The sequence below is a fragment of the Stenella coeruleoalba genome (genome assembly GCF_951394435.1).
Source record: "Stenella coeruleoalba genome assembly, chromosome: 20".
NCBI classification, from domain to species: Eukaryota; Metazoa; Chordata; class Mammalia; order Artiodactyla; family Delphinidae; genus Stenella; species Stenella coeruleoalba.
Window position 1 is genome coordinate 57555074 of NC_137166.1, and position 23115 is coordinate 57578188.

A 23115-nucleotide genomic window follows, 5' to 3' on the forward strand; every position below is an offset into this window, starting at 1 on the left:
GCACACAAAAAAATCAATTTTACCAAATGTAAATTATCAATAAAACCAACTTTAAAAACCCATCAGTCATTTTTCACCTATCTATTGCCAAAAATCCAAGTCTAATGACCCATCATTTTAGGGAGCCTGTAGGATAACGGGCACTCTTATACATGAGCATAAATTGGTACAACCTCCATGGAAAGCAGTTTGGCACCATCTACCAAAACTGCCTAAATCCTTTGACTCAGCAAAAAGCTAATTCTTACCTGGTACTTGCTCATCTGTATGCACACTTCAAGTTACTACATCGCACTCCGGTACCCAGTACTTTCTGAAAGTTTGCTTTAACCGAAAGAACTTCATTCGTACCTGTCTTTGTTAACTGGAAAAAAATTGAGATTTTCACATTTATGAAAAAAGGCAGAGGGGGAAAACAGCAGTTTGTTTTGCAGAGAGCCACTAGAGACGGCAGCATGTCTGGGCAGTGGGAGTGGCACTGCCAAGCTCTTTCCCTGGGAACTACTACACTCTGGCATCTCAGCATCCAGAGCCATCACTTTGAATTGTCTGTGAGCATCTGTGTTTTATCCCATTTTATGCCTCTGTTAGCAAGATGTGTCATAAGGCAATTTCTTCAATTTTTGCTATTTTGGCTTACAGAAGGTTTCAGAGGCATACTCCACTTTTGGATAGCAGGGGAAACCTGTATAATTACAAATAATGGAAACCCAAATATCCATAGAATGCACTACTATACTATGCATCAGTAAAGATGGACACTTCCTATGGAATAATCAAATTCATTTGTTATCTGTATAACAGCATGTACTGCACATGGGGTTTTTGGTTAAAAACGGGGAAAGGTAATTATACTAATTTGTTGTGTATGCTTTAAGAAACTAGATACACAAGAAACTAATAGTAATGACTATGGAGAAAGACTGAATTGGGCAGAAATGGATGTTAATTAATGGAAAGGGAGGGAAGTTTGTGGCCTGAAGAGCCCACAGTTGTTTCTTATCCATGTACAGTTAGTACGGACTTGTTCAGTGATCGTTGGGGAAATGCCACTACTTTGTATTTGTAGGTGCTTTGTGAAAAACTGAGAAGACACTTAGGAAGCTAAGAATGTTGATCCAAAGAGGGAATTCCACTGCAGCTGATAGCACTCCCCTCCAATCCCACTCCTCTTAGTAGAGGCTAACATCCCATCAAATTGGCTGAGTCATACCATACCTTCAGGCAGATTTAAAAAAAAAGAGAGAGAGAAAAGACACAAAGGAAATGGACTGAGTTATTTAATTAGGTTCTTTGTAAGAAGTTTAGAACACTGCTTTGTGAGGATAAATTCTGTTTGTGAGAGCAAACACAGAGAGGAGGTAGCCCTGGAGCTGAGGAACAGCTTTGATTCTTCGCAGAATTTGTGAGTCCACATCTTTTTGATCAACCTTGCGCTGCTCTGTAATCTCGTATTTCTCTCTCTCTGTGTTGAAGATCTCACCTTCCTGGTGCCTGGGCTTATGCAGCTTCTTCTTGAAGTAAGCGTCAGTGAGATGTTCTGGGATTTTCACACCACTGATATCAATTTTGGTGGAAGTGGCAATGACAAATTTCTGGTGTGTTCTCCGCAGAGTATCTCGATTGAGGGACAGAGGCCCAGTCCCAAGTAGCAAGCCACAGATCAGCTGCTTCAGAAAAATGACCCTCTTGCCTCTGTGGTGCCCAGTGAGGATAACCAGGATGGTCCCAGGAGTGATGCTGGCGCAGTTTTCTCACATGCTTACTGAAGGGTTTTTTGCCGTGACTCAACAGCTTTCAAGGCACATCTTCAGTAGGATAATACCCAGGCATTTTGCGAAGTTTAACCACCTGGGTAACACCATTCTTGTCACCACCAACTGGTTTTGTGACAGTAGCAAGGACCTTCACCTTCTTTTTCTTTTCAACCTTGGATTTAGATGCTGAATACTTCCTCTTGTACAAGGCCTTTCTGGAATACATAGCCGATCAGGAATATCTGCCAATTCCTCTGACCAGGACAGGGTTTCGGCTGCAGTGGGGTTTCCCCTTCTTAACCTGCTTCACCTTTTGAACCTTGTCACCAGTCTCAGCCTTCTTGGCTTCAGGTTTTTTCTCCTTAGTATCTGGCTTCTCAGCCTTTTCACCTGCCATCTTGCAAGATGGGAAAGAGCCCCTCTGTTTAATTTTAAAGAATGTTAATAGGTTCATCATTTAGGCAGGGTGCTGAAGCAGTCTTGAGGTTTCTACTCCCTACATTCTTCTGCGATTTATTCTGATTCTCCTCTCTGCACTGCTGTTACCTCCCATTAAGCCCTCACCCTCTCCACCTGGAATATATATTTAAACTTGACATATATGTCATGTGTTACCATCAAATGCAGGTATGTGTTAAAACTGGGGATATAGTCGGGCACAAAACATAAAAATCCCTACCTGTCCAGTGGTAATGAGCTCCCTTCAGCTTTTGTTTATCTGGTAATGTCTTTATTTCTCCCTCATTTTTAAAAAAATTAATTTATATTTATTTTTGGCTGCGTTGGGTCTTCGTTGCTGCACGCGGCTTTCTCTAGTTGCGGCGAGTGGGGGCTACCCTTCATTGTGGTGCCCGGGGTTCTCATTCTGGTGGCTTCTCTTGTTCTGGAGCATGGGCTGTAGGTTCGCAGGCTTCAGTAGTTGTGGCATGTGGACAACTGGGAAAAGTGAAGACTATGCCCAGGGAAGCCCTCTCCTTTTTTTCTTTTTAAAATACATATATGCTCTTTTTTTAAGTAAATAAATTTGTTTGTTTATTTATTTATTTATTTTTGGTTGCATTGGGTCTTTATTGCTGTGCATGGGCTTTCTCTAGTTGTAGCGAGCAGGGGCTACTCTACGTTGCCGTGTGTGGGATTCTCATTGTGGTGGCTTAGCTTGTTGCGGAGTATGGGCTCTAGGCAAGCGGGCTCAGTAGTTGTGGCTCACAGCCTTTAGAGCGCAGGCTCAGTAGTCGTGGCGTGCCGGCTCGGTAGTTGTGGTACATGGGCTTAGTTGCTCTGCGGCAGGTGGGATCTTCCCGGATCAGGTCTCGAACTCATGTCTCCTGCATTGGCAGACGGATTCTTAATGACTGCGCCACCAGGGAAGTCCATCCCTCATTTTTTAAAGGGAGTTTTGCCAGGTATAGAATTCTCAGTTGACAGTTTTGTTTTTAATCTCTGTGGGGGAAAGAGGGCTTGGAGCTTACTAGTCCACCATTTTGCTGATGTTACTCCTCACATAGTGTTTTAATTGAAACTTTTTTAACTTAAAAAAAGAATGGGTCTAACAACCTGGATTGGATGACCTGGTAACACAGTAAAAACTTGGTCAGAACTAGGAAAAAACTAGGAAAAAGAGCACACTATGTTTTTGCCTTTTCCTGTTTGCACATCTGTCCATATGGCATTTCTTTTAAGAAGTTTTTAGAAACAACATGTATGTAATTTCAAAATTTAAATAAATTTTTTACTCAAAATATTATCATGGAAATGTTTGATCTTTATTTCATTCTCTTATTTATTAATGTAGAACACTGTCATATTAACTTTAGTTTTCATTGGAAATAATTCCTCTTTTTTGGTTAAATCCAAAGTTTGTTACACAGGTTTATTTTAGTTTTGTTTTCATTTATGTGACTATATCTTAAACTATTTTGTTATATCTATTCAGACGCTATAATTACATAATTCTAAAACAAAAACAAAACAAGTACATTCTGAGCGCTATAGTTTCATCCTTTCTCCTCTGTCCTCTTCCTTCTCCTCATCTCACCGGTGCTCCTTGTATACAGTTTTTATTTTTCCATTATTAAGATATAAATGCATAAATATATAGAAATGCATAAACTATATGAATTATATTCACTTTCTTGCCAAAATAAAGCTAACTGCACAAAGTATTCTGATAGTTACTGACAGTTTAGGTCTGCATAGTTGAAATAACTTACTCCTCATGTCCACAACTGCCCAGTGCTCTCTTAGGAGGATGCACCCTGATTTATTCAATCTTGGTTATTACCAAAAATGCTGCAAAAATAGTTCTGTGCTTGTGAAAAAATCTTTTAAGTCTTTTTTTTTTTTTTTTTTTTTTTTGCTGTACGCGGGCCTCTCACTGTTGCGGTCTCTCCCGTTGCGGAGCACAGGCTCCAGACGCGCAGGCCCAGCGGCCATGGCTCACGGGCCCAGCCGCTCCGCGGCATGTGGGATCTTCCCGGACCGGGGCGGCAGGCAGACTCTCAACCACTGCGCCACCAGGGAAGCTCCCTCTATTGACTTGATTCTTAATCAGTTGGTCACGGCCAGCTCTTTGGTGCTTTCCTTCCAAAGAAATCCCTCAGATAATAGCAGCTTTTGGATGGCAATATTGCCTGTATGATTTTGGATGTAAAGTTCTACTTACACTGAATGGGCAGAGGGGTTTCCCTCAGCATCACCTGCCTCTTGAGTGACTTCTAGGCCATTAAGCTTTGTCCAATTCCTTTACCACCTGTCACACTTGGGGCAGACTCTCCACTTTTCCCAGTTGTCCAAGCTGGCAGAGGGGTCCTGTGTGGGGGTCAAGCCATCAGAGTGAGCCCTGGACTCTGGCTGAGAACAGTGCCAGCCCTTTACCACACAACTGCTGAGACAATCTCGGGACTGGCCTGAGGGAGCAGGACCTGTCCAGGACAATGTAACCATCACCGAGGCTTCCTGCTATCCTCAAAGTACTGTGGCCAAATGCCGCCCCAACCTTGCAACCCAGACTTACCTGCGTCCCAGGACCCTAAGAGGACATCTTCACCTATTCTCTTTCATTCTAATGTACTTTTAATTTAGCACTTCTTTCATGTTTCCTGTCTGTGTTCCTTAAATGGTCGAAAACTCACAAGGACAGGCTTGTCTGTCTTGTTTTCTGACTTTTCTTGTGCACCTACAGTAGTGCCTGAAACTCAGTAGATGCTCACTGAACATTTATTAAAGAACTTAGGGACTTGCATGGCGGGCACTGGTTAAGAATCCGCCTGCCAATGCAGGAGACACGGGTTTGATCACTGGTCCGGGAAGATCCCACATGCTATGGAGCAACTAAGCCCATGCTCCACAACTACTGAGCCTGCACTCTAGAGCCTGCGAGCCACAACTACTGAAGCCTGCACACCTAGAGCCTGTGCTCCACAACAAGAGAAGCCATCGCAATGAGAAGACCGCGCACCGCAATGAAGAGTAGCCCTTGCTCTGGGCAACTAGAGAAAGTCCGCACACAGTAATGAAGACCGAAAAATAAATAAATAAAATAAAATAAAATTTATTAAACATGACACCCTAGATTCCACATCCATTTTTGCTTTTTACTGTTAAGCCTACTTTGAAAGTCCTTTTAAGCTATACTTCAAAGTATTAATATTTTCACGAATGAAAAAATAATCACATTTCTAAAACAAAATCCTGAGTGGCCAAAGTTTCAGCATAGCCACTGCTCAGATAACCGTCTCTTCTCAGACTCCAGTGTGTCCTGTTCAGTTTTCTTTGAGATCTTAACTTTTGTTTTCTAATCCTCTACTGATATTTTCCCAGAGCTATCCAGCCATTATCTTTAAATAAGTACATAATCATTAGTGGCTTTCAGTGATTTTCATTTCACAACTTTTTCTGGAATAATCTCAACTCCTCATGCCCATGCAATCCCTGCTATAACAGTAAGAATGATAATCACTTCTCATCAAAGAGATCAGATTTTGTGTCCCCTCAATATTTGTTTCATTTTGTTTTTTTCCACACTTTAATGTATTCATTTTTCAATAAGTTTAAATCCTTGAGGTGTATGGCATCACACAGATTCTGTGTCCACGGCCTTGGCAGCAAGGTTGTTTGGGAATTCGGCACGAACCATGCCACTGTCTCCGTGAACACAAGCTACCTTTCCCCAGGTTACTCTGGTTTTGTTCGGTTTTCCACCAGGAGTTACTTTGTTTTCTTTGCTTTGTACACGTAAGCACGTCTCTTGCCTAGATATTTAGAATTCTCTTTCATTTCGAGCATAGACCCCTTCAATTTTTTTTAATATAAATTTATATATTTAATTTTGGCTGCATTGGGTCTTCGTTGCTGCGCGCGGGCTTTCTCTAGTTGCTGTGAGCGGGGGCTACTCTTCATTGTGGTTCTCTGGCTTCTCATTGTGGTGGTCCCTCCTGCTGCGGAGCACAGGCTCCAGGAGCACGGGCTTCAGCAGTCGTGGCATGCACGCTGAGTAGTTGCAGCGCACGGGCCCAGCCCCTCCGCGGCACGTGGGATCCTCCCAGACCAGGGACCGAATCTGTGTCCACCGCACCGGCAGGCGGACCCTCAACCACTGCGCCACCAGGGACGTCCCAGACCCCTTCAATTTTAAGAACACCAGGGAAGTCCCAGACCCCTTCAATTTTAAGTGCTATATGCTCCCTCTGGTTCCGGAGACTGAGCTTATAGCCAGCAAAATGGCCTTGGACCACAGCCTTCCAGGCATATTTGTCCTTTCAGAAGTCCTGTTCCAAGCGGGCCTCCACAGTCTTAAAGATGATTGAAACAGAAAAGCCTATGTCCCAAACTTTTATCTCAGGGTTCTGGTATCTTTGCACAGGTGCTCTAACCGGGCCACTTTACCGGGAGGTCCAGGTAAGCAGCGCTCCACTCTCGGTCCCAGAGTTGTTGGAACTACATTTCCCAGAGGACGCTGCGCCGGGGGCCTTCGACGATTAGCCAATTAAAGCTCAGGAGGAGGGCACTTCCCTGTGAGAGCACCGCGTAGGGGCAGGACTTCCGGCATTCTCCTCGTGGCGGTCGTTTTGTAGGTGCTTGGGGTATGTTCGCTCCGTCTCAGGTTCCACAGCGGCGAGTCGAGACCGAGAAAGTCGGAGAGGAGACGCTGTCTGCGCCAGGCCTGGGGTAGGGTCCACTGTGCCCGCGTCCCCCCTCCTCTCCCGCCGTTCCCCACCCCGTCCACAGTCCGATGGCGGCGGCGGCGCTGAGGAACCCGCCTCAGGTAAACGCTCGTCCTCCGGCCCTCACTGCCCTCACCCCACAAGACACTAAAGCCTCGAGTGTGGGGCGCCGGCTCACGTGCCCGCAGCCCAGACCCCGGTATTCAGGACGGTGAGGCGGCCGTGGGTGGGGCCCTGTTTCTGACAGACGGTGTGACGGCGCGTTGCAGAGGGTCACAGGCGGAGAGACCGGCAGGTGCAAAGGCTTGGAGGTCGGGTTGAGCCGGGAGGATTCGGGAACTCCGAGATCTGCCTTGTGTGTTCAGGGAACAGAGAAGGTGAGGCAGAGTCGCGCTTGAAATGCCAGGCTGCCATTTTCAGGAGGCCGGGAGCATTGACATTTGTTAACAGAAAAGGACTCTCCTGATTTAGGCTTTCAGAAGTTTTCCAGAAGCTCTTCAGAGTGTTAGACTGGTTGCCTCGCGTATAGGTACCAGAATGTGCAGGTGCTTGCAAGGGAGACTGAGCTAGTTCAAGGGAATCTCAAGTCTCCTTTGTTTCTCATGAGAACAGAGAGCAAGGGGGCAGGAGTCAGGCCTGGAATGGCCCTCTGAGAAGTTGAGTGTCTATTCTGCAGGTGATGGGAACAATGGGAGGTTTGGAGCGGAGGAGGGAGATGATCTGACCCAGCTCTTATCAGGCTTCCTGTGACTGCAGAATGGAGAACCGAATGGGGCGGGGGGTGAGGAAGGTGGTAGGAAAACCAGGGAAGACGCTACTGTAACCAGTCCAGGAGAGTCTTGATGATGTGGACCAGTGTGGTGACCTTGGAGGTGGTAGACATGATTAAAATTCTGAATTCAGTTTTTTCATTAGATCTGCTCAGATTTTCTGATTTTGTGAAAGTAGAAGTCAGGGATGACCGTAAGGTTTTGGGGTGTAGCAGCCAGAGGGATGGAAGCTCCATCAGTTGGGATCTGGAATTTGGTAGTAGGATTAATTTTCTTTTTTTTTCTTTTTTTTTTTTTTGACTGCGTTGGCTCTTCGTTGCTGTGCCTGGGTTTTCTCTAGTTGTGGCAAGTGGGGGGCTACTCTTCGTTGCGGTGTGCGGGCTTCTCATCGTGGTGGTTTCTCTTGTTGCAGAGCATGGGCTCTAGGGACACGGGCTTCAGTAGTTGCAGCTCGTGGGCCCTAGAGTGCGCGGGTTTCAGCAGTTGTGGTGCGCGGGCTCAGTAGTTGTGGTGCACAGGTTTTGTTGCTCTGTGGCAAGTGCGATTTTCCCGGACCAGGGATCAAACCCCTAACCCCTGCATCGACAGGCAGATTCTTAAGCACTGAGCCACCAGGGAAGCCCCAGGATTAATTTTCAATCAGTATTAGGGGTTTTGTTTTGGTCATGTTAAGTGTATGAGATGTTTCAGAGAACAAATCAGTAGAGGTATTAAGTGGGCAGCTGGACACACAGGTCTAGGTCTCTGGGGAGGGTTTCAGGACAGACACCTGAAGAAGGTGGTGGATAGTATGTGGACCAGGGTGGAGCTGTGTGTCTTGGCTTAGACGGCTAGAATAGAATACTTTTTATTTCTCACAGTTCTAGAAGCTGGGAATCCAAAATCAAGGTATTGGCAGGTTGGATTCCTGGTGGGGGACTCTGTTCCCATCTTGCAGATGGTTCCCTTCTCCCTGTATCCTCACGTAGACTTTTCTTGGTACAAGGAGGTGGACAGAGCAAGAGATGCCTGTCTTCCTCTTATAAGGGTTCCTTCTTACAACCTAATCTAAACCTGATTACTTCCCAAAGGCCATGCCTCCAACTACCATCACATTTGGGGTTAAGGCTTCAACATAACAAATTTTGGGGGGATGCATACATTCAGTCCATAACACTGTGGGTCACATTTAGTGGCGATAGTCTTGGTCATGATAGTGTTAATAATAGCCCAGGAAGGGGAGAGTGGGGTCTGAGGGCTGGGCCTTGTCCTTGGGCACCAAGGTGGAGGATGATAGTCATCACAAACATAGGTGAAGGAGATAAGTGGTCATGGGAACAGTGTGGGAAAGAGGATGAGCTACTAGGTGATTTAGATTTCTGAGGGATGAGTGCACATGAGACAGAAATGATGGCAAAGGAGCAGTTGAGGCAAGATTGACAGTGAGGCCAGGTCTACTGCTTATTCACTGCTCTATGGGCTCACCAGGGTTTTGCTGTGACCTTCTGTTTCTGGGGGGTTTTAGTCAGGTTGGTGGCTTAGTTTAAGGGGCACAAGTGGTCATCTGGGAGAGTCACTGGACCTGGGGTGGAAAGTGTCTGGGACTCTATTTTGAAGGATGGTTAGGAAAGGAGAGGAAGTCTGTGACGGGAGAGCACATCAAGTGTAGCTCATGTGGAAGAGGGACATGACTGTATGAGATGCACAAGTGGTTCTGGGTGGCTGAGGTTGAAGCAAGGAGCAGAGTCAGGCAGGACTGCCAATGGCAGTGGGGACCAATGGAGGTCTGGGTAGTTGGATCCTGCTTGAATTTGCTGAGCACTCTATATGCCATGTGTTCCATGACACGTAGGAAGGAGAGGCAGATGCCTGTGTTGCAGGGCAAGAAAGAGGTGGTGACTGAGAGAGACGTTGTACAAAGAGTGATGTGGAAAGGGAGTGTGAGCTGATGGCCTGAGGGCCCTGGCACTGAGGACATAAGGTTAAAATGTGAGCCCACACCCTTGGTTATGTCTCGGAGGCATGATCTGGGACATCCTAGGAGAATTGCCTTGTAAGAGGTAGTCCTTCCCTGTGTGCCAGGCCCAGAGCATAGATATCATCTGTCTGTCCACCTGCCTGGTGCTGTGGGTGGACAGGGTAATCAAAGGGACCATGAGAAGAGTGTTCACATCAATGACACCAGGGCCTGGTATCTCCTCTGAGATGAGGAAGTGGCGGGGGGCAGTGATCAGGGTATGAGTGGGTGGGTGGAAGAACTTGGGGTCCTGTGAGAGAAGCTGATCATGGAACAAACTGTACCCATCATGGCAGGCCTGTGTGACCTTTGAAGACGTGGCCATTTACTTCTCCCAGGAGGAGTGGGGGCTCCTTGATGAGGCACAGAGGTTCCTGTACCATGATGTGATGCTGGAGAACTTTGAACTTACAACATCCCTGGGTAAGGCCTTCATATTCCTCCCAGTGTCCTCAACTGTCCTCTGTCTTTCCCCCATCCAAGAGGCAGCTCTCTCCATTCCATGGCTAGACCATTGTCTCTGCTAACTTCCCCACTTACCTGGCATATGTGCTGTGGATGTCAGTGCTGAGCTGTGTACACTGCCCCAAGCACTGTACTCCTCAAGCAGCCCCAACGTCTGATACCCCGAGGAATGCAGGGAAATGTCTGGGAGTCAGTCTGGCAGTCAGCCTAATAGAGCTCACATTTCTTGTCCTCTCCTTGGCTAGATGACTGTGTCCAGATCTATGGTACCTTGTGTCCCAGATTCTTCCCCTTTCCTCTTTTTTTTGAGATGTAATTGGCATAGGACATATTAGTTTCAGGTGTATTACATAATGATTTGGTATTTGTATATATTGCAAAATGCTCACAATAGTAAGTCTAGTTAACATCTATCACCATATAGAGTTACACATTTTTTTTCCTTGTGATGAGAACTTAATTTTAAGACTTCCTTGTGACTGTATCAGGATTGCAGGTATTGTCATTGGCACTATTTATATATAAGCTTTTCTTGAAAGACCCTGTTTTGGGATTTTGTTGTAATAGTCTTTCCTTTCCCGGGGTCTGCTGTTTCCTGAGTTGCTCTGAGTCAGTGCTGACCACTCACATGTCCTGTCTTTCCCTAAGGACTTGTTTCGTTCCAGTCTCACGTAGTTACAGAACAGGGGGTGTGTGGGGAGAGCCCTGATTACTTTACAGGGTGAACATGGTAAGTTGGTCTCAGAGGAGACCTGGTCCTGGTGACTGGCAACTGGAGGGGGGGCGAGGGGAGGGCATGAAAATGAGGCTGTGTTTAGTCATACCGGGAACCTACCCTGTATCCACCAGTGTTTTGGTGCAAGTGCCACTTGAGGCAAATTATTTCTACACTTTCTTCTGCATACTTGACACTTTTCTGATTTGTCATTTCCAGTTTCTGACTGTCCCCACCTTTCAGAGCTGTATGCATCATGTCCCTCTCCACTGCACCATCTGTAGTTTCTCCCACAGTGACTTACGCTTATCCAGACACCTTGGAGATGTGGGTTCAGTTCCAGACCACTGCAATACAGTGAGTCACGTGAATTTTTTTGTTTCCCACTGCATATAGAAGTTATATTTATATTATACTTTAGTGTATTAAGTGCAGTAGAATTATGCCTAAGAATCAATATACTTACCTTAATTTGAAAGTACTTTTTTGCTAAAAAATCCTAACCATTGTCTGAACCTTCAGTGAGTCATAGTAGTAACATCAAAGATCACTGATCACAGATCACCGTAACAAATATAATAATAATGGAAAAGTTTGAAAGATTGTGAGAATTATCAGAATGTGACACAGAGATACAAAGTGAGCAAATGCTGTTAGTAAAATGGCACCGATAGACTTGCTGGATGTAAGGTTGCCACAAACCTTCAATTTGTAAAGAAAAAAACCAGAATGCAGTATCTGCAAAGGGCAATACAGCAAAGTGCCATGATAATGACATATGCCTGTAAAGTGTTGTGAGGTGTGCACACATTCTTAAATAGTCCTTGAACACCAGCTACACAGTTCCAATTGTATTTCCCTGGGCCTGGACACAGTCATCTTTCTGCATAGTATGGACATGTTCCCAGCTGACAAGATCTAGCTGAAGGCTGTTGGCAGAGGAAGGAGTAAGTGATACTGCCTCTCCTCCATGTTTTACACCCTGTATTTGTGCCCTTTGTCCTGGAAAGTTACCCCCCTTCTGTGAACTTTAGAGGCCCAGTACTGCAGAGCAGCCCTCCCTTCAAATTAGTGCCTCATCCTGAAAACATTCCCATGGATTCATTAGCACTTTATTAGCATTCCTCTGCTTTCAGATTGTCAGTGTGGAGCAGAGGATGAGGAGATCCCTTCTGAGCAGAGTGTTTCTGGAGGAGAGTCACAGGTCAGGACTTCTCAGTCAGTTCCATCAAACCAGAAGACTCATCCCTGTGAGAAGTGTGTCTCAGTCTTGAAAGACATTTTGCAGCTGACTGAGCTCCAGGCAGCATATCTTGGGCAGAAACCATACTCTGGTGGGGGGTCCAGCAGCTTCTGGTTGAATGCAAGCCTTCACCAGTATCAGGAGCATGACAATGGAGAGAAAAACCTTAAAATGGATGTGGACAGGTCCTCGATTGTGACGAGCTGCAGACTCCATGTGTCAGGGAAGCCCTTCCCCTGTGGGGAGGATGGAAAAGACTTCCTAGCTACCTTGGGACTTCATCAGCACCAGGCCACTCCCAACAGTGAGAAGCCACACAGCAGCATTGAGTGTGGGGAGGCCTTAAACAATGGAAAAAGTCATAACAAGTGGATTGAATGCAGGGAAGTTTTTGGCAACACTCATATACTTCACCACCAGAGAGTCTGCACTGGAGAAGGTCTTGATGAGTGTAGCAAATGCAAATACAGATTTGTTCAGCACCAGCAAATTCACGTTGGAGAAAGGCCTTATGAGTGCAGTGAATGTGGGAAATTCTTTAGCCGTAAAACCCACCTCATTCGACACTGGAGGGTTCACACAGGAGCAAAGCCTTATGAGTGCAGTGAATGTGGGAGGTCTTTTAGCCAGAAATCTGACCTCATTCAACACCAAAGAGTTCATACTGGAGAAAAGCCTTATGAGTGCAGTGAATGTAGGAAATCTTTTATCCAGAAATCCATCCTCATTAAACACCAGAGAGTTCACACTAATGAAAGGCCTTATAAATGTGATCAATGTGGAAAATCGTTTAGCCAAAGTTCTGGCCTCCTTCGACACAAGAGAGCTCACACTAGAGCAAGGCCTTATGAGTGCAGTGAATGTGGGAAAGCCTTTAACTGTAAAACCCACCTCGTTCGACACTGGAGAGCTCACACTGGAGTTAGGCCTTATGAGTGCAGCGAATGCGGAAAATCTTTTAGTGAGAAATCTGTCCTCATTCAACACCAAAGAGTTCACACTGGAGAAAAGCCTTATGAGTGCAGTGGATGTGGGAAAGCCTTTAGCCAGAAATCTGTCCTCATTCAGCACCAGAGAGTTCACACAGGAGAAAGGCCTTATGAGTGCAGTGAATGTGGGAAATCCTTTAGCCGCAAAACCCACCTCATTCGACACCAGACGGTGCACACTGGAGCAAGACCTTTTGATTGCAGTGAATGTGGGAGATCCTTTACTCAGAGCTCTGGTCTCCTTCGACACAGGAGAGCTCATGTGCAATGAGTATAGGAAATCCTTTACCTGCAAATTTAACGTCGGTCAACACCAAAGAGTTCACACTGGAAAAAGTCTTGCACATGCAATGAATGTGCTTCTTTCTTACTTAGCATCATTGTGTTGGAGGAAAGCCTCTGTGAGGAACCATCTGCATGAACCGAATCTCATGTTGAGATATCCACAGACTAGGGATTGATTCACCATAAATTTCACGGATGTGTTGGAAGCATGTGTAACCTGCCCAAGGTCACTGCCAGTTTCTGTGGCAGAAACTATCTCACCTCTAGCATCTGGCAGGCCCTCACAGTTGGCATCAGTCACAAGCCTAGTATGCTCAGAGCAACTGGCCTCTGTGCTGTCCCATTTGTTGGAGGAAATCGTGAATATCCTGAGCCCTTATGGAGTCTTCATTCCCTTTTCTCTGACAAGTTAGGGCATGGACCTGACCTGTGTTGGCCCTGAGAACGCTATCTGAGTTCTGCTGGCAGCTTGCAGAGAAGAACTAGCTTTTTCAGGGACACAGTTGGTCTCGGGTAGTTGTGATGAATATTTCCAGCTTCCAAGTCACCCAACTAGAAATTGCCTGTTGCACGTTGCTCTGGTTTGTGTAATAGTAAAGACCTTTTTGTTTAAGCACCTTAATTTTGGAAATGCTCTTCACTGTGTGGAATAGTTTGAAAGCACAATAGGACCGTCAACTTGAGGGATAAATGACTTTTGTGGAGATCCAAACTTTGGGTGCCTCAGAGGACATGGTATGATGGCCAAATATAAGGCTTTCATTTTGGCCTAGTTTGCATTGCTGCCAAGGCCTCCTAGGAAAGAATACTTTGTTATAATTTTTTGCCTGGATACGAGAGTTCTGTGCATTCTAGTGCTTCTGGAGACAACATGGATTCTTTTTTTTCTTGCCCACAGGGGATAACACACAATGGCCAGCACTACTGAGGGAAATCTTAACCCCAGTTCTCCTCCAAAGCAACCATATATACCCTGATACCTGGAATTCCACAGGCTAGTGTCCATAGTTGTAAGGCTGCAGGGGCAGGGAAGACCACAATTGGTACAGAAACACTGGTTACTAGGGAGTGGAGGAGACTGCAGCAAGCTACGTGGAACGTACCACTTCTAAAGGTACATCCACAAATGTTCAACTGACGATGACTGCAGGATGAGTGTGTCCAGAAATCTCAGGACCTCCAGGTATGTTTATGTTGTGAAGTCATTGGCAGACAAAATAAGGGTTTTGGGGGATTCCTCTAGCCTTTCTGAGCTGTTGACCTCAAGGCCATTGCTATACAGGCAACAGAAGAAGGATGGTGAGATACTGTGGTCCAGGCATGTGGTTTTTGTGACCCAACCAGCAGTCCTCTTGACTCAGCCGGAAATGGCCTTCACTGTTTGCCAGTATTTCCTGTCCCTGAGGAGAGGCTGCCCCTCAAGGCATGAAGAATGAGGTAGTGGAGTAATTTTCTGAAGAGTGGTATATTTAGATTTTTATTATGAACCACTTTTTAAACCTGCATGATGGTATAATGGGCATAGAAATGTTGTACATATTTAAAGTGTACAATTTGATAAGTTTTCACATGTATACACTTGTGAAACCATTATTATTATCATGATAATGAGCTCTCTGTCACCAGCATATTTTCCTCATGCCCTTTTCTAGTCTCCTTGCTCTCCCTGGCCATACAGACAACCATTTATTTACATTCCTTTACAATAGATTGCATTTTCTAGAATGTTATGATTGATCATAAAGTGTTTACTTTTTTTTTCTGGCTTCATTGATGCTACATAATTACTTTGAGAATAATTCATTGTACTGACATGAACATTCTTATTTCTAAGAATGCTTAGAAATGGAAGCTTTCTCTTCCATGTATAATTGACTATGTTCATACATTCATCTGTTTATGGGTATTTCAGTTATTTCCAGTGTTTAGCTTTTATAAATAAAAGCTGATATGAACATTAGTTTACAATTACTTATATGGATATGTTTCATTTTTCTTGTATTAATAACTCAGTGCAGTACCTCAGTCATGGGGTAGGTGAATAGTATAACTTTTTAAGAAATTGCCAAACTGTAATCTAAAATGTTTGTGTTTTTTTGCATTCCCACCAGCAGTGTGTGAGACTTCCAATTCCTTCACACCATTGTCAATACCTGGTAAGGTTACTTTTTAATTTTACCCTTTTAAAATAAGTGTGTAGAGGTAATCCACTGGTTTTAATTGCATTTCCCTAAGGATTTACAACGTTTAGCATTATTTCATGTGTTTGCTGTATATCTTCTTTAGTAAGATGTCTATTCTTTTCTTTGTCCTATTTTCTATTTTGTGAATTTGGCTATTTGCTTTTTAGTTACAATAAGACAAACAACAAAGACATGTTGGTATTTTACTTATTCTTCAATGATGTGAGTGACTTCTTTGCTGCATGGAATCATTGTTGAATACTGGAAGAATATTTTGTTATTTTTTACTTTTTTTTTTTGATGGAATGCACAGTGTATGGACACCTATACCAAACATTTAAGTTTCATCAGCATTATTAACATATTCTCCATCACTTTTCTAAGTGTAGACATTCAATATACTGCATTCAGTAATACTATAAATCAAGCCTTGGTTTGTAGTGTTTGCCAGTTTCTTTGGTATAAATACCATGAACAATTTCAAACTACCAACCTGATGTCACTGAATAGAGTTGGGAAGAGTTGGCAGTATCACATCATTCTAAACAGAGAAATGATTAGAGAGTGATGATGTTTCAATATTTGTAACTTAAAAGAGTTTAATTGATATATAATTGATTTATGTATATATTAAAAATGTCAATTTTGATGGTTTGATGCATAAAATTTCCTTACGCCCTTTTTAAATTTGTGCTTTTCAACTTATAAGATTTCTGATACAGGATATAGTCTACTGTTTGTAATTGCTATTTTCAAATATATACAAAAGTAGAAAAGACTGTCTTATGGATTCCCAATCTTCTGTCATTATTTATAGTCATTCGCATTTCATCTCTCATGCACATTGGTGGGTTCTTTTACTTAAAACCCAGAGATTGTGTCGTTTAATGCATAGTTTCTTGAGAATGCTTTTCTAAAATGTAAGAGTATTTCCATAATGACAATAACTTTCTCACACAAAATAAAAATATTTCAAAATGTGATAAATATTTATCAGTGCTGAATTTTATCAATTTTCTCAAAAATATATTTGTTTTTTAAGGCAGACTACAGATGTATCTTGTTTTATTGTGCTTCACAGATACTGTATTTGTTTTTAGTAAATTGAAGTTTAGTGGCAAAACTGCACTGAGCAAATCTATCAGCACCATTTTTCAAACAGCATTTCCTCATTTTGTTTCTTTGTGTCACATGTAATTCTCACAAGTTTTCAAACTTTTTCATTATTATTATACTTCTTATGAGATCTGTGATTAGTTATCTTTGATGTTACTTTTTAAATTTTTTTTGTCTGTGCCATGCAGCTTGTGACATCTTAGTTCTCTGGCCAGGCATTGAACCCGGGCCCTCGGCAGTGAAAGCACAGAGTACTAACCCCTGGACTGCCAGAGAATTCCCAGCTGGTTTTTTTTGTTACTTTGTTTTTTGTTTTTGTGATGTTACTATTGTAATTGTTTTGGAGCACCATGAGCTGTACGCCTGTAAGATGGTGAACTTAATCGATAAATGTGCGTTCTGACTGCTCCATTGATTGGCCATTACCCTGTCTTTCTCTCTCTCCTTGGCCTCCCTATTCCCTGAGACACAACAATATTGAAATTAGGCCAACTAATAACCCTACAATAACCTCCAGTGTTGCAGTGAAATGTTAGAATCACTTCATGTCTTTCACTTTAAATCAGAAGCTAGAAATGATTAAGCTTAATGAGGAAGGCATGTCAAAAGCTAAGAGCTTGTACGTCTGTCGGGAGTGGGCCCAGAACAGTATTTATATACTTTTTTCAAACTTACATACATATATATATATATATATACATATATATATGTATATATATATATATATATATATATATATATTTTTTTTTTTTTTTTTTGCAGTATGTGGGCCTCTCACTGTTGTGGCCTCTCCTGTTGCAGAGCACAGGCTCCGAACACGCAGGCTCAATGGCCATGGCTCACGGGCCCAGCCGCTTGGCGGCTTGTGGGATCTTCCCGGACCAGGGCACGAACCCGTATCCCCTGCATCAGCAGGCAGACTCTCAACCACAGCGCCACCAGGGAAGCCCCAAACTTAAACTTTTGGCATTGCTTGGGCCATGCACCTTTATAGCAATATGTGTATTTACTAGGAGAGTCAGGATCCAGCAAAAGGAACAGCAGAAGCCAATGTAGTTTGAGATTCTAATTTTGAGCTCCATCCAATTAGTGCTACTGGGACAAAGCTTTAATGTTTGGAAGCCACCAAGGAGGCGGGTAATGCTGAGGGAAACCCCTCTGGCTACTCTATGAAAATAGAACACAAGTTTATATCCAGCAACGACCAGGAAATATTTCAGTCCAAACACTGTCATTTGATGAGGGATCCCTTTGGAGAAAAGAACTAAGCAGTTGGCTAGGACAAGGTGGTTGAGGATTTGGTCTCTGGGTGTGAGACTTCTTCCAGTGAGCGAAGTGAAAGTAAAAAAACAAAGAAGTGAGGAGTTTCCCAGGATCCCAACTTTCATCTGAGTGAGGAGGATAATCACCCAGTCCAGGTTAGTAGAAACCATCACATCAATAACTTAGGGATAATGTTTAATCGGAGTCAGAAGAATCAAATTGATGTTTGATGCCAGGACAGTAACTGCAGGGGTAGCATCCATGCAAGTGTGGAAAGGAGTCATCTGGACACTAATGCAGTCACCCAGAGGAAGAGCTCTCCCCCAGTCCCTGGGGCTCCAGGTATTCCTGCATGCTGGCAGGTTGTGTTCCTTTCTGGAGGCTCTGGGGAACCAGATTCTTGCTTGGTTGGGTTGTTGGCAGAGTTCAATTCTATGTGGTTGTAGGACTGTGGACTCTCAACTCCCTAGATGCTCTCTGCTTATGTTGAGGGTATCTGCGAAGTCCCAGTTTCTTCAAAGAGGTTTTTTTGTGACTGACAGCTCTGACCTTTCCATCTTGCTGAGTCAGGACTAAGGTTACTGGCTGTCAGACGTGTACTGTCCTTAGCTCCTACGGTTCCTCTCCCGTCCTAGCACAAAGCTGTTATCTCAAAACCATCAAACGCCCTTATCATACCGCCATATCTCTGACTCTGATGTCTGCAACTTTATCCCTGCAGCTGGGATAGTTTCTCCACTTTTTAAAATTACTTAATTAATTAATTAATTTATGTTTTTGATGGGTTTTGCTGGACGTTACAAGTACTTTTTTTTAAAAATTAATTTTTATATTTGGCTGCATTGGGTCTTCGTTGCTGTGCGCGGGCTTTCTCTAGTTGCAGCGAGTGGGGGCTACTCTTCATTGTGGTGCTTGGGCTTCTCATTACAGTGGCTTCTCTTGTTGTGGAGCATGAGCTCTAGGCACCCAGGCTCAGTAGTTGTGGCTCACAGGCTCTAGAGCACAGGCTCAGTAGTTATGGCACATGCGCTTAGTTGCTCCGCAGCATGTGGGATCCTCCTGGACCAGGGCTCGAACCCGTGTCCCCTGCATTGGCAGGCGGATTCTTAACCACTGCACCACGAGGGAAGTCCTAGTTTCTCTACTTTTAAAGACTTATCTGTATTTTTTTAAAGATTATTTTCTTTGTATTGTAGTAAAAAATACATAACATCAAATTTATCATCAACCATTTTTAAATATATATGTAAATATATTTATTTATTTTTGGCTTGTTGGGTCTTCGTTTCTGTGCAAAGGCTTTCTCTAGTTGCGGCAAGGGGGGGGCTACTCTTCGTTGTGGTGCACGGGCTTCTCATTGAGGTGGCTTGTCTTGTTGCGGAGCACAGGCTCTAGGTGTGTGGGCTTCAGTAGTTGTGGCTTGCAGGCTCAGTAGCTGTGGTGCACGGGCTTAGTGGCTTCATGGCGTGTGAGATCTTCCTGGTCCAGGGATCGAACCCGTGTCCCTTGCATTGGCAGGTGGATTCTTAACCACTGAGCCACTAGAGAAGTCCCCCAGCACCATTTTAAAAGCCTTGACATAAGTGACTCCATTTTGTTTCACATTTCACACTTGGGATTAGAACAAAAACACTGACGGAGGAGACATGTTCCTATGAGACCTCAGTGCACATGATTTAAAGTGTTCCTTTTTGTCCTGTTAATCTGTCTTGTGTCAGGTTTTGTTTTTTTTTTTTTGACCACACTGCACGGCATTCGGGATCTTAGTTCCTGGACCAGGGATCTAACCCATGCCCCTTGCAGTGGAAGCACAGAGTCTTAACCATTAGACGGCCAGGGAAGTCCCTTGTGTCAATTTTATTATTAGTCCAGCCACAGGAACTCAAGAGGAGTAGAGGGGGAAATTTCTCCCTCCCTGACATAACCTTGTCTCAGTCTCCCATAGTCACAGTACCCATTTATTTCAGATAATTCCATATTGGGCATAGATGCTTTGGCACAATAGAAATGGATTAAAATCAAGACTTTGACATTTACAAATTGGCTTGATAAATGTGACCCCATGTAAGTCAAAACAGGACCTTCAAGGATTAAAACTTATGTGTAATAAAATGGTGATTATACCCCACTGCTTCTCCATTTACAGTCCAATTTTGCTTGTTCTTAAATCTGAAAAAAATGAGCACCACTTGATAGATTACTACAACCTTAATGCTATGGTCCTGTTCATCAAGGTTCCATATCCAATACCCAGTAAAATTTACTGATTCTGTTCAATCAATAACGGGTGAATATTTTTTGCTCTATAGATTTGGCTGACATGTTCTGTTCAGTGTCTGTTTCAATAGCCTCTACTGCAGTTTGTTTCTATCTTAAGAGGGATACAATACACATTTTTCTGGCTACTCCAACATATTCGTCATTACAAATTTTACTTCCAAATTAAAATCAGCAGGCATTCCTGATAGTGCCCTCAGAAACTCTACCATAGAGGATTTGGCCGTTTCTCCTTAAACTTGCTGGAGTCTGGACACATGATGGCTGTAAGTTGACCAAGGGCTTCTGATACAAGAAGCTGGCCTTCTCTGCCCATGCTGTCTGCCATTAAAACCACCAATGGGGCTTCCTTGGTGGTGAAGTGGTTGACAGTCCGCCTGCCGATACAGGGAACACGGGCTCGTGCCCCTGTCCAGGAAGATCCCACATGTCACGGAGTGGCTAGACCCGTGAGCCATGGCCGCTGAGCCTGCGCGTCCGGAGCCTGTGCTCCGCAACGGGAGAGGCCACAACAGTGAGAGGCCCGCATACTGAAAAAAAAAAAAAAAACCACCTATGACTGTCTACCTCCTGTGTCTTCTGGAAATAGAGGCTCTCACAGACCCTGAGCCTGTGACTCTCTGTATTCAGCTGCCCACCATACTTTGAGTCATGGAAACAACACAGTCCAAGCTCAGCACAGCTACTGAGGCCTCCGTAGATTAAAACAGCCTGGAAACAAACCTGGAACCTCTGGCATATTCCACCTGTAGGAGTGGTGGCATCCTCTGTCTTTAGTTACATGCCAGATTCCATGGTGCTGGAAGGTCACCTCCATTCAGGCCCCTTGCCTACCTGGAGAGCCCCTTGGGATTAACTGAGTGAACTGCAGTGGAAGATGAACAGCACTGCCAACCATCAGACATGGTGGAGCTCAGTGAAATGTTGCTTCTTTCCATCCTTTAGCCAGGACATCCCTGATAAAGCACAGGACCCAAGGGACAACACCCTTGGGCAAACTTCAGGCAAGAATCTTAGCATGGGATGACCTGGCTCACAATGGCCACATCTCCACATTTATTATAAACTGTTGGGTCATTACTTAAAAATTGTCCCCTTGGTAAAAATAGCAAGAACCTCTAGGAATCTCTTGTCTCACAGTTAAATCAAAATCACATGTCTCAACCTGTATTAACGCCACAATATGAGGCCTTGCCAGGACATTCCTTTTTCACTTCAGAGTTATAATTTAAACCTAAACTTCCTCCACAAATAAACCAAAAACCTGTCAAGTGCAGCTACACACCATTCTTGTGACTTGATTTTTCTGCTTCTGGTCTGAGTACTTTTATCAATTTTCAAGAAGCTCCAACCCTCCAAGGAAGCCATTGTTTCAACTAAACATGGCAAATGCTGAGGTCCACATCAACTCAAGCAGGTACCCTCTTAGAATGGACAGTCCCATCCAACATCCCAGACAACATCATCCTGACCCAGGAGCTTGTTGCTGGAGATGACATCACCTCAGATGATAACAGTTCAAATGACGTTGTCCCAACCCAAGACCTCAAAGTTGGAGTTGACTTCACCCCTTACACTAAAATCTTCACCCCGGCAATGCCCATGGACTGCCTCTCCTAAGGCACAAATTGGATGCAGGACATGTATTGCATTTCTTCCTTTCTTTTATTATTATTATTTATTTTTTTTATTTTTAAAGACATTTATTTATTGAGGCTGCGTTGGGTCTTCGTTCCTGCACACAGGCTTTCTCTAGTTTCAGAGAGCAGGGGCTACCTTTTGTTGTGGTGCGTGGGCTTCTGATTGCAGTGGTTTCTCGTTGTGGAGCACGGGTTCTAAGGCGCGTGGGCTTCAGTAGTTGTGGCGCAGGGGCTCAGTTGCTCCGCAGCATGTGGGATCTTCCCGGAGCAGGGCTCGAACCTATATCCCCTGCATTGGTTACGTGCATGTAAAGAACAATAAATAAAAGCTGTGAATCAAGTTTATTCAGTATCTTACTGAGAACTACCGCCCAGGAGACAGCCTCTCAGATAGCTCTGAGAAACTGTTCTGAAGAGAAAAGGGAGGTCAGGGGACTTCCCTGGCAGCCCAGTTGTTAAGACTCTGCACTTCCAGTTCAGGAGGTGCAGGTTCCATCCCTGGTCAGGGAACTAAGATCTCACATGCCTCTAGTCACGAGGAATTTTAGTTAATGGTTTTGGTGTTTTTCTAAGTATGGGAAGATGCAAGAATCCAGGTTCATAAAAAATTTCTCCTCAAAAAATGTAACTTTCTGAAAGCCTGTTCTGCCAGTTTTCCCAGAGCACAGAGTGCCTCATTCCTTATTTCTGCCCTGATCTTTCTTCAGCGTGTGCTGGGGATCAGTGACTGCAGTGGCTAATGACTCAATCCTTATAGATCCAGATGGCTAGCAGCATTCTTTAGTTGGCACTAACAATGTACATATTTTATGTCCAAATGACTTTATGGAATTGTTTGTCCATTTGTATCTGTAGACTCTTCATTGGAGTATAATTGCTTGACAATGGTGTGTTAGTTTCTGCTTTATAACAAAGTGAATCAGCTATACATATATCCCCATTATCTTCTCCCTCTTGCGTCTCCCTCCCACCCCCCCATCCCACCCCTCTAGGTGGTGGTCACACAAAGCACAGAGCTGATCCCTCTGTGCTATGCGGCTGCTTCCCACTAGCTATCTATTTTGCATTTGGTATTATATATAAGTCCATGCACTCTCTCACTTCATCCCATCTTACCCTTCCGCCTCCCCTTGTCCTCAAGTTCATTCTCTACATCTGCGTCTTTATTCCTGTCCTGCCCCTAGGTTCTTCAGAACCTTTTTTTTTTTTTTTTTTTAGATTCCATATATATGTGTTAGCATATGGTATTTATTT

General features: G+C 44.0%; 1 protein-coding gene and 2 pseudogenes across 5 annotated transcripts in view; 1 reads left to right on the plus strand and 2 right to left on the minus strand.

Annotated features, from left to right (window-relative positions):
- Positions 1-1304: 1304 nt before the first annotated feature.
- LOC307178310 (large ribosomal subunit protein eL6-like) lies at positions 1305-2154 on the minus strand (annotated as a pseudogene). Its single transcript has one exon. The product of its transcript is annotated as a large ribosomal subunit protein eL6-like (transcript).
- Positions 2155-5806: 3652 nt separating this feature from the next.
- LOC307178312 (large ribosomal subunit protein eL33-like) lies at positions 5807-6531 on the minus strand (annotated as a pseudogene). The gene is made up of 2 exons: positions 6397-6531; positions 5807-6025 (listed from the first exon to the last, which is right to left on the minus strand). The product of its transcript is annotated as a large ribosomal subunit protein eL33-like (transcript).
- Positions 6532-6822: 291 nt separating this feature from the next.
- The window catches only part of LOC307178303 (uncharacterized protein), a 32429-nt gene continuing 16136 nt past the window's right edge, over positions 6823-23115 (plus strand). Inside the window, exons 1-4 of one of the 3 annotated variants that reach the window (XR_013825168.1) lie at positions 6823-7020; positions 9982-10108; positions 12002-14565; positions 15494-15538. Coding sequence is in view for 1 of the 3 variants with exons in the window: in XM_079906359.1 (XP_079762485.1) it covers positions 6988-7020; positions 9982-10108; positions 12002-13368 (1527 nt within the window). In the remaining 2 variants the exon portion in view is untranslated. Of the gene's footprint in view, positions 7021-9981; positions 10109-12001; positions 14717-15493; positions 16409-23115 lie in introns of those variants that run through there. The other 2 variants (XR_013825169.1, XM_079906359.1) reach the window with 2 other exon arrangements.